This window comes from Acipenser ruthenus, chromosome 7, assembly GCF_902713425.1.
Source record: "Acipenser ruthenus chromosome 7, fAciRut3.2 maternal haplotype, whole genome shotgun sequence".
Lineage (NCBI taxonomy): Eukaryota > Metazoa > Chordata > Actinopteri > Acipenseriformes > Acipenseridae > Acipenser > Acipenser ruthenus.
Genome location: NC_081195.1, coordinates 13,301,655 through 13,314,016, shown reverse-complemented (window position 1 = coordinate 13,314,016; position 12,362 = coordinate 13,301,655). Strand labels below are relative to the sequence as shown.

General features: G+C 32.8%; 1 protein-coding gene across 6 annotated transcripts in view; it reads right to left on the bottom strand.

Moving 5' to 3' along the window:
- The window catches only part of LOC117415025 (paired box protein Pax-2a-like), a 45,135-nt gene extending 35,575 nt beyond the window's left edge, over positions 1 to 9,560 (bottom strand). For 5 of the 6 annotated variants that reach the window (XM_059026402.1, XM_059026405.1, XM_059026404.1 and 2 more), the window contains exon 1: positions 1,022 to 1,590. In XM_059026402.1, coding sequence (XP_058882385.1) covers positions 1,022 to 1,064 — 43 coding nt within the window. In that variant the 5' untranslated portion in view covers positions 1,065 to 1,590. Of the gene's footprint in view, positions 1 to 1,021; positions 1,591 to 9,426 lie in introns of those variants that run through there. The other variant, XM_059026403.1, reaches the window with a different exon arrangement.
- Positions 9,561 to 12,362: the final 2,802 nt, after the last annotated feature.

Genomic DNA, 12,362 nt, shown 5'->3' with positions numbered 1-12,362 from the left:
CCTCTAAAATTCAACTGTGTGTACATTTGAACATTTGCACATTGTGTTTATTTTTGAGACCCGTCTTTTTACCTGAAATTTCAAGGCCTAAATCAATTTAATATAAAGTCACAACATTCCCCCTTTCTTTTTCCCATTTCACAATTAGAGAATTATTTTCTACACCATTATTTTAATTACAGTTGTACTCATCTAACTAAAATCATTTTGCATTCATTTTATAGAAATGGAATATAATTAGATTAGATATTTCCTCTCCAGCCCAGCACATGTTGTTGGTATAAAGTTACATGCTGTTTAATTTCCCCAGCACATTTATCATAAATAATTAAAGAGAGCTTTGATAACTCATATTACAGATTATTTAAAGGTGGTAAATGCAAAAAGATTACACATACATTATTTAAAAATCCTCGGTAGTCAGATGTCTTTTTAATGAAAATATTTCCAGTGTGGGTTGATTCGCATTATATATGAGAAACAGATACCTTGCAAACGTCTTCTGTTAGTATTTTTTATTATTATATACTGGAAGTTATACATTAGTGCTAAAAATTATGTTCTTTATTTGTTTCTATAATCATTTACATATTTATTTACTACATAACACGGAACTATGTTCTATCAATACACACACACACACACACACACACACACACACACACACACACACACACACACACACACACACACCTGTTAACAGATCTAACGTTCACGGCTTTTTTATTTTAAATGTGCTATTCACAAAGTCAAACACCGACCTTTAGCATATTAAACACATCAGTAATATTCCATATAGATAAAGGGTTTGTTCTTTACATTCTGTTTGTGGGAACGTATGTATGCTGTAGATTTCGCCTGAGTAACTGCATGCATTTTTAAAATCAAATCAACATGATTTCACAATACGTACGGCACATAGAAATGTGTATTCCTCCTTATCAAAGCGATAAGTACAGTATCAGAAAAACAGCATGCAGGTACATGCAGGGTTTACAGTAATAACTCTTTGTGTACTTACGGTGCATCGATGAGAACGGGTCTGCTTTGCAGTGAATATCCATAGGATAGCAGAGAAAAGAAAGATAATCAACTGAAGCCGCCGTTTCGCCTTGATAATGCAGCTTAAAACTCAAGGGAACGAAAAAATGCTACTAGATAAGAACAAAAACAAGCAGTCTGTGTCCGAATTCAATGCATCGGTAGGTAACTTCTGGAAAAAAAAATGAAAAAGAAAAACGTCCAAGTTGCGCTCTTGCGTATTTCAGTCGAGTCCTTGCACTGAAGAGATTAGGAAGGTTTGTCAGGTGAAGAACATGACCGATACTTTAAATAACAAATCTGGAAATTATTGGATGATTTCAAAGCACATGCTGACGAGACAAGAAACTAGGTTCTGCTCAGTGAGTCTCGCTGCGTCTTCTTTTAAAACTGCAGTAGAAATTCGTCCTTATGATATCGCTGGGTCTTTAGGCAGGTCTTGGGTTTGATCAGATATGTGTATAAAGATGACAGGGAAAACATGGACACGCTGAAAGTGTCTTGTGGTCTTTTTTGTGAAGGTGGGATGTGCTTGCAAGAAGCTTTGGATTGAGAATGAAGCCCCTCTCCCCGTGTCTCTGTTTCTAAAAGCTGCATCCCCCCCCCCCCCCCCCCCCTGATCTCCCTTGCTTAGAGATGGATGACTTGTCAGACAAAGGCAATAGATTCCAACACTTTGTGATTCGCCAACGCAAAAAACTGGAGCTCAAATGAGGAGGTCCCTTCATCTGACACTTCGAAAGGGGAGGGAAACAAACAGGGGGAAATCATTTAGAGTTTGGGATAACATAAATAAATAAATAAATAAAAAATAAGCGGAATTAAAAGGACAAGAGAACAGAAAAACATACACATTGACTGCTGCTCTTTATTTAGACTTACGTAAGGGGTTTCATTATACGTCAAAAACACTAAACAAACAACTCAATAAAATACAACTATTTGAAGCTGTAAATCACTTTATACTCAGCATCTGTGCTAAAAAACAATGTTTTGTTTATTTTATTGATCCAATTTAATACACACAGAGACACGAGGAACTTGTGATAATTCAATTGGTTATATTATATATTTTAAATTGGGTATGTTATAAATAATGTTTTAGCGGTGTTAAATTTTATTTTTAAAACATGCGCACATACACAGACACAGAGAGAGAGAGAGAGAGAGAGAGAGAGAGAGAGAGAGAGAGAGAGAGAGAGAGAGAGAGAGAGAGAAGAAGAAGAAGAAGAAGAAGAAGAAGAAGAAGAAGAAGAAGAATATATACCTTATATGCATGGAATATATGTAAAATAAACAATTAGGCCTGAGTTGGTATGTCCTTTAACCTTGATTTTTAATAATGTTTGTGGAGAACATGATGTCTGGCTGGGGTACTGTGTTGTGTTTGATGTTCTTCTGTAGATGGCGCTCCTTGGTTTCATTTGTCTTAGATCTTCCTGATAACAAAAAAGTTTTGAGTAGTTTAACTTTAGACCGGAATAGTGGTTAAATACAGAAGCGAGATATTATCCGTCTTCAGTAGTCCTTCATAAAAAAAATAAAATAACATGAAAAAACATGTTTCTATTATATTGTGTTTACTTAAAACAGGAAAATAAATACAAGTATCAAAATGTATAGACATCATTTTCGATAAAAAAAAGAACTTTCAAGTCACTAATTCTGTCAGCAAATCACTTGTATCAAAAATACTTTCTGTCATTACCCTCAGAATTCAGAATGGGACTTCTTTCCTCAAGTATTCTTTAAGTTTCCCATGAATATGTTAAGTACAAATTTCGCACGTAGAAAGTTATTATGTATAAACAGGAATAAATAACATCACAGATGTTGAGGAAAAACAGACAGTATTTGTAGTAACGCATTTTCTGAGCTTTTGTATTTGCAGTATTTGCATTGTACAATGACCCAATACATTATTAGAAAAAAAAGAATTAATAGGCCTACATTCATGAGATCGAAAACGAGAACCAGAGAATGAGGTATTGTGTTATTCTACTTGTTTTAGTGTGTTTGTGACGGAATACATACCATTTATGCTACAGATCACAACAAAGTTTCGTGATTTTATGAACTAACACCTGAAACGAAGGGAAGGTGTTTAGTAATGAGACCTACAAGCTTCTTGTTCACATTAAAAGTTTTATTTTTAACACCATTTCAAACCCTCTGAATTGCAAATTTCCAACCAGCAGCAGTTTTACTAACAATCATTAAAATCAAATCATTTTTCACCAAACGTCAAGCCAGTAGTTCATTAAATAAAAATAAAAATAAACTTTTTTTTTTCTTTTTTTCGGTTTCTGTTAATAGATTGCTTGTGGGTATATAATAACATTATGTGTAGGCTACTAATTTCGTCTGCAGTTTAAACAAGAAAAATAAAACAAAAATGAAATGATGATTAAGATTTACAAAATATCATTATAGTTATTCTTATTTTAGCAACATAGGACTAGTCGGTAGTAACTCTCACAAATAACACGATGTTATATTAAATGTAAGCAATATTTTGTAAGTTATTTAAACATAGCTGTGTCAATCCTTTAAAGACAGGTTGCCTGTTTCCCAGTCTTGGATACTGCAGGTTTTCATTAACCTTTTTAAAAGGAAGTCCCTTCTTGAATTTACACTTCAAAAAGCTTATCCGCCCCTTGGAGGAAATTAAAGAAAAATAAACGTTTTGTGTTTTAAGAGATACTGATCTGTGGATGTGGATCATTAGCTTCCCAATACAGGTGATCAATTCAATAAACCAACTGGTCATTTAAATAACTTTAATCGCGCACCTTAAATATGTTTTTTTTTTTTTTTTTTAACTTTCTCAAGTTGTCTTCCTGTCATTTTAACATACGGTAACGTAAATGTTGCAAAATAATAACAAACAGCATAAATTTGTTTGAATCACAAACAGCATAAAGTACGCCTGCTTTGTAAATACCACTATTAAGGCTTGATGAAAAGCCATTGCATTGTACTGCAAAATACTTAAAAGAGCTGTCCCTTACTAAGAGAATTCCTGGGTTCTTATCTACATTTTAAGACATTACCCAATTTAATAACACATTTCAAAATATCATTGTCTCCCTATGTTCCTGCAGGACTTTATTGCTAATTTAAAGTACCGATTAAAATAAAAAGCATTTTTGTGTATGTATGTATGTATGTATGTATGTATGTATGCATGTATGTTTACAAGTGTATGTTTGAAACGTACATGGGTTAGATTCATATTAAGACTGTGTAAAAAAGATTCATATTAAGACAGTGTATAAAGAACCGTGTGGGTCTCTCTTAAAGAAGGAGGCCACTCTCAGTTCTGTGCCTTCTGGCCAGGTTTGGGGATGATTTTTCTTTTTGTTACTGTTTTTGGAGGGAGCTTCTGGTACAATATGTAGCACCATGGGCTGCAATTTCACACTCCAGAGCACATTTCCCCTTAAGCTACATTCCTTTTTTCTATAAGACCCCCTGAATTCTTTTTTTACCCTTCTGCACTGTGATATTTGTCCCTACCAAGGCAAAAACAAAGTTATATCCAATCTGGTCACGCTAAAGCTGGATGATAGGGGTTTTTGCCTTCTTTTCTGTTTTGCATTTGCCTGTTTTGAATGTTAATGGCACACGTGTAACACTCTCTATTCTCGGTTCGACATCTAACCTCTCTTCTTTATAACGGACCATCTTTACAAATCCGACACAAGGCAAGGATTCTTTAAACGCACTTCATACGAATATCAATAATGGGATTCTAGATTTCAAGCTCTGATGTTTGACCTGACTGTTATTTCAAATGAATTTCTTTGAATTTGCTTAGCCATTCCAATGTTATGAACTTAAATTCATGTACACGCGTTTTCTTGTAAGACACAACGCTGTATTATTATTATTATTATTATTATTATTATTATTATTATTATTATTATTATTAGTAGTAGTAGTAGTAGTAGTAGTAGTACTAATGTAATTGATCCTGTAGGTGTTTAAATATGCTTTCCTATGAGAAGATAATGGCATACAAATCAAACTACTAATTAACTCCCCTTTATGAAATTATACTTGTTTTATACTCAGTTGTGCTTTCCAAAAAGATTCAATAGATTAAATATAAGAACCGTATATTTTAAATTAATAGGTAAACAAATGTTAATATCGGTCTGGTTTATTGCCTCCAGTTGCATATTGTTTAGGAAAAAAATTAATGTAAACGCCCATATTGGAAAATGTTTAAGTGGCGTATTATATGATTTATAAAGGCTTAGCTAGTAATACATTAATACATAATCTCTAACAACATTTGCCGTTGGCCATTTACGCACAGTAACCGCAATAAAACTTATTTGCCATTTACACACAAACCATATCACATGTACTTATATTTACACCAACAACATGAAATCAATAAGAACAACTCCAAGCATACGCATACAGTGCATGTGTATTGGCAGGCAGATTATAGACTATGCATTATAAACAGAATACACTACTAGACTACTGAAAAAAAACAAAAAAAAAAAAAAAAAAAACTTTGAATCAGCTTCTCAAAATTAAAACAATTGTTAAATAAAGACAAGTGGCGCTCAACCTTTTAAAGACTAATGTATTCCGAACGTTAAGCATCGGGCCATCTTGATAAAGAAAATATCACTGTCTGCGTAATTGTTGTTGGTTTGTATTTATAAAAGTGCTAATATGGCAATACAGATGACCTTTAAACGTAATGTGACACGTGTGGTACCTTAACGAGATAGCTTTTGAAACAAGTGCCAAAAATAAATCCTATATACAGGGCCTATCCTATAATATACACGTTTGATAAAAAAAAAAAATAGTCTGAGAGTTGCTTAGTTTCAATTGTGTTTATCACAGTGAATTAGAATGTGTTCTTAAAAATATTAAATATTTATATATAAAGGAGAGTTGATGCCTAATTAAAAGAGGTTTGTTAGAGTGACAGAAAGCCATTCATCTTTAGCCTCAGCTGTTAATGGCCTGTGGATTAGTGGAATGGGGAATGGAGACAGAAGGAGGGGAGAAAGGGAAAGAATGGAGCTCCTCAGTTCTGATGTGCTCAGGAACCAAAAAGCGACTCACTCGCTCCTTCCCCTGCTTCCAGCCTGTCACAGAGTATTGTCCAACATTAAGTTAGCCAAGTGAACAGTAATGAACTTCACAGGAGAAAGGGGAAATCCGTTTTTCTTCAATTTTCAACAGTCTCTGGTTCCTGTCCCCATTCACCTTAATATTACAATGCCAACGTCACCAATCGATATGTTTTTCTTTTTTTTTTTTTTTTTCCTAGACCTGCAGCGTACTTCAGTTGGGAGCTGGCATCACTGGGTGTAAGTTGAACATCAAACCTTCTAGAACTCTGGAGAGATAATTCTCCGTAATTCTAATTTTTATATTTCTGATCTGTTTACCGTAACGATATTATATGCTATAATCGGCTGCATGAGAAACTGTTTAGATGTGCATCTTAGAATCACTGCAAACTGAAAAGTGCATGCTCAATTATTATTATTTTTATTATTATAATGTACCGTTATATATATATATATATATATATATATATATATATATATATATATATATATATATATATATATATATATATATATATATATAGATAGATAGATAGATAGATAGATAGATAGAAAGAAATACATAACGTTTTTTATTATTTAATTTTTTATAAGCTAAGATTTGTTTGTTTGCAGGACAACTGTAGTATGTATCAGTCAATGTTTTCTACCAATCAGTTATGGTAATGTGTAAATCAATACATTAAATAAAACGTCAAAGTCAAGGCCAAAAGGCCTACATAAGATTTTAAACAAAATCGTATACACGGCATGGTTATTTTACTAATGTAATTAATATTTGACTAGGCAGATTTTGAAATGACAGTACGAACCATTTGGGAAGAATATCTAATGATGTCAGCTATTTTGGAAACAATATATGTAAACACAGACGAGCGTTTTGTAAATCAATCCTAAATGTCTCTGTTCTTGTCAGTATACGATACACTGTCTTCATGGTTTACTATTTAATGTATATTTTAATGCAATACTTATACAGTTCATGCATAGTTATATTTGTATACATTTAAATTGGTTACATATGTATTCAAATAGCCTTTGTATACACTAATATTGTAACAGTCCAATTATTACTTATCAGTATTAACGTAAATTAAATAAGCAATGTATTACATTTGCAAGTGCTTCAGGTCTTCAGAAACTCCAGCTGGCTACCAAAATAAATGTGTATAGCTAATAGGAAAAGCTTAATGTAGAGCGGAAAAAATAGTAACCGGAGCTCAATGACAAAACCCAATAAAAGTCCTAACATTTCCAAGGATTCTGGACGTTTTCATTCCCAATTGGCCTCTATTTCCAAAAGAATAGACGGGGCATGTGTCAAACAAAACTAAAGGCAATTTATATCGATCTGTTCACAACTCTGTTAAGCTGAAGTTTCTGTGTAACAGCTTTCTAAAATAACGTTTTTTAAATGGTATATTTAAGCGCTGTACTTCTGTGGAAAACACCAATCAGAAATCGCGCTGAGAAGCCTTTACTTTATGCGAAAAACCTTTCTGAACGTTTCTATATAAAATGTCCAATGATGGAAATGTTTGCAGAATACTAAAAATAATTATAAAAAACATATCTTTATTTTTGTTTATAATAATAATAATAATAATAATAATAATAATAATAATAATAATAATAATAATAAATACCGTAAATGTATTTAAGTGGAGTAAATATAAAACTCTGAGCCGTATTCTATTAGCTGCGTCCTTAGATTGCTTATTCATAGTCTATAGGGCGAACAGATGGGCCATCAATTTAATTCTATCCTCGACACCATCAGAGATTGATTTTGTACTTGCTTTTAATTTTGCCATAATTAATTAGATCATTACAACTGTTTTTCATTGATCTCCCCATTTAAACCCAAAATGGAAAGGTGAATTAGTATGTGATCTATGTTTTCTAGTATACAAACCAATAAGGAAATAGGACAAGGGTTTTGTGACAGCACAGGTTTCTTCTGAAGACTGTACGTACATTTCTCAGAGATCTGTTAAATAAATGCAAATAACCCAAACAATAACATGTCCACTTCTTGCATTAAAATGTTAAGTTTATAAATGTAATGTAATAAACGTACACAAGTATGACAAGGAAGATGTATTTTTTTTTTTTTTTGAATCCCGTATATAATGATGGCATTAAAATGTGGAAACAAGAATGATATCCTTGATCCAGGTTTGGGTACACATTTAGCTGCTAATATTTAAAATATAACATAGCATATAGCAGACAATATAATTGTTCAATAAAATGTTTCCATTTAATTACAAATCAAACGATAGTATCGCAGTTATGAAAATGCCAAATACCATTTTATATCTCATATTATGATCAAATCAAATTAAAAAAAATATATAGAAAACGATAGCACAATTGTAAAACCTGTTAGCCACATATACTATACTGCAGCAGTATGTAATATTAAACAGCAGTACACCCGGAGTTTATGTAATTGGCATGATGGTGATTATTTCAAACAAAATTGTGAATTTAAAAACATATGCTTGTGAATAACAAACGGTTAAACGTCATATATATATATATATATATATATATATATATATATATATATATATATATATATATATATATATATATATATATATATATATATGCGCAATGGTCTGTGCAATTTAAGCTTACGTTTTTATTAAAAATTGAATTGAATTATAAATAATGACCCAATAAATATTAACGTTTGCTGTTCTTAATGAATGATTTGACTGTAGGAAATAAGAGTTAAAATAAAGGGGTAGAACGGAGTTATATTAAATCAATAGAACATTGCTTAATAATGCAGATTGATGGGGTGCTTACAGTTTGAAATTTCTTGAGCTGAATGCAGTAGTAAACAATCACAGTACACAAAAACAAACTTGAAAACATGCTGGCTCCTAACTGCAATAAAACAGGTGATACATTTTTTGAGCTTTTCATTTAAATTAATATAGTTTCAACTTGTCATTCTGGGAAATACTCCTTCAATTGGCTATCATTGAAGCCTTTGTGTTTTGCGACCATGAAGGTATTGGAGTCCTTTGGTTGCCTTTTAATGTGCATAAGTATACGTACCTGTTGTAGGCACTGTGGCTATTTTTAGGGGCCGCATTTGAACAGGTCACCAGACTCACCTCTTGCAAAGTGAGCCCACGATCTTATCTCGAAACAGAAGCTATCACACCCCTCTCGACTGCAAATAAACACTTTAGCACAGTGTGTGAAAAGCAAGGGAGAGCAAGGGGGAGAAATATATTAAAAAAAAGATGATCCTTACCTGATCGACCAGCGCTGTGAGCCATGGCTTCTTCTTGTCTAATGGTCTGTCTCCCCGATGCAGCCCACTAGATCTGTCCGGCCTCCTGCGCTCTCTCCACGGCTGGGCGTCTTGCCTTTCCCCGCTGGCTCTCAAAATCTATGAGCAATCATCCAAAACTAAACGGTTAGACGACAACAAAAAAGGGAAGCAACCCCTGCTCTAGTGAGCTGGGGATTGATACAAGAGAAAAACAGCAATCAAAGCAAATAATGCGTTTCAAGTGGTGTATAAAAAGAAAGAATAAAACTCGCCTGATAGAAATAAAGAAGAATCTTTATATAGGCAGCTGAGTTTAGGTTGCTCTGTGTCCAGAAGACTTTCTTTTTCGTTTATTTACAGGCATCAAAAAGGTAGGATTTGTAAAAACTGAATATTCATTTACCTATTTAAAATAATAACAATAATAATAACGTTTGACAGATTTATACAAATCAATGTGTGTTTGTTTTTTTAAGGCATTCTTCTTCAATAACTTCCTTGAAGTTAAAGCCAAAAAGTTCAACCTAAGGTTGGATATTACAGGGAGTTTGTTCACACAGGTAGCTGCCGATTGGTTGAACTCAGCAATGAACCTGCAGCCGATGGGAGGAGGAGGATCTATGTCACCATAATGCACACCTAACATTATACCAATAATGTCGGATATATAATTTACTCAAATAATATGTGATAGAATTACCATGCAGGTTAGATGACAATATAATACCACAACCACAAAATGAAATGTTCCAATGGTAGTCGAGTCAATAGAAGCGTGAAGTATATGCCTAATACATAATACACACAGTGACCTACAGTAAGTCTTAAATGTAAATACAGAACTATGCTGCTAAAACATTTTAACCACGTTTCATCAGAAACATTAACATGGTAACTATATATTATTCAGCTTCCACTATACAATTAATGTCCAGCCTAAATGTTTTATTGTATTTAAAATAAAAACGGCAGACTATGCAATGAAAAGGTTTCTACCCAAATGTTACTTAGTTATAAACCACAAAATATCAGAGGTTTAAGGCAGTTCATATACATTTTTATATAACTAGTTCATGTTCAATCTTTTACGCTCGGCTGGTCTCCAGTATGAAATGTTTTCCTGATAGAGACCTGTTTCCTGATAGAGAACTTCATAAACTGCCACAATGGTCTTACACACAGATAAACAAAACAGGGAGACGTGAATGTATGGCAGATAGCAAAACCATGAAAATATGTGTAATGCAGTAAGCACTCAATAGACAGCAGTTCATTGTATTTGATATACAAAGGTGAAATTTAATATGTCTAACGTATTAAATAACGAATAATATTAGAATTAGGTAAAGTTGAAAGCGATTGCCAGTGAGAAGAAACTATTCATACAGTTCAATTAAAAGGATAATTTAGGCACTTCATGATTTAAGGAAGTTTCCAGATATACGAACACAATGCTTTTCAGGCAGATTAAAGCTCAAATTTCACCACGACTTGCATACTAATGTTAGTTAACTTTTAACCACAGAGAGAATTGTTCTGAAGGAAATGAAAATGTGTTCAATGCAATACAAAGTCTATAAAACGTACCCCCCCCCCTCCATTTTCCTTTGAATGCAAAACTAACGAGTGAAATATATTCAGACCCATATAGGTGGTCTAACATACGACTTTTACCATTGTTAGAATTCAGATCATAAAATATATATTGGGGACATCTACTATGTGCAGTTGTAAAACGCCTGTCTGCAGGTATTCAATTAGTTACAATTGAAAAGGGAAATACATAATGAAATAAATTACTCAGAAAAAAGATTGCATTGAAAGGTATTTTAATTCCTTATGGTGTTTCTTAGTTTTTGGTCCAGCAACGGAATTCTACAAAACAAGTTCGAAACCACTTGTGTCATGTACATGCAGGAGCAAGTTCTATGTTTACTTTAGAAGCTTGGATACACAATAAACTGTGGATTGTTTCAAACATTTTTTAAAGCAAATAACAATAGAAAAAAGAAAAAAAAAACTTTAAAGGAAAATGAAGTGGAAAATGATTTAAGGTTAGATTATTTTAATTAGAAAATACTTTGTACCTTCAGCGCCAGATCAGTCAGATTTTAAAGCTTTGCGAGTTTTTTGCAGCCCCGGGTCCAGCAAATTATTAACCACAAATTACATCTCATTTGCAATTTAAACACATATCATCACAACTTGAATTTTAAGAAAAGTCTTATTATTCTAATTAATACACGATATATCTATTTTGCGTTCAGACAATTGGACTGTTTCTAAATGATGCACTTTATTGGCTGCTGAAATTGTGGCACAAGAGACAATTTTGAATATAAACGCTTATCTTTTCTGTGAACATTAGCCTACATCTTTATGATGTTCTTCAAATAATATTTACTTGAAATCTGCTATAATCTGTTACACAACATACTGTTGTACAGTTTTTTTTTCTTTTTTCTTTTCATATATGTAATGGTATTACTGTATGTCTACGAAGAACATCTATTGAGCTGCCAGTTATTGAACACATAACCGCTTGTCATCATCACAATTAATACATATTTTGACCAGAAGGGGCAGTACAATTCAATATTGATTGACGCATATTATTTTTCTCCTTTAAAGTTCAGTTAATGGAACTAGTGGGTACGTTTCTGTTTAGTTTGAAATATATTTTCCAATTAGTATATCTGTTCCTGTTTATGATTGGATCCAGGGCAGATCTACTTGAGGTGAATGTGTTATCTTCTGGACTAGTAAGCAACTATTACAACAAAAATACAATAACGATGTTTATTGAGCAAGACTTTAGGGTCAATCAAAAGCACTTTATTTACTATTCATTTAACAACACATTGTATTATTTTTTAGCTAATACACACATGTATACAGAATAATATAAACTCAGA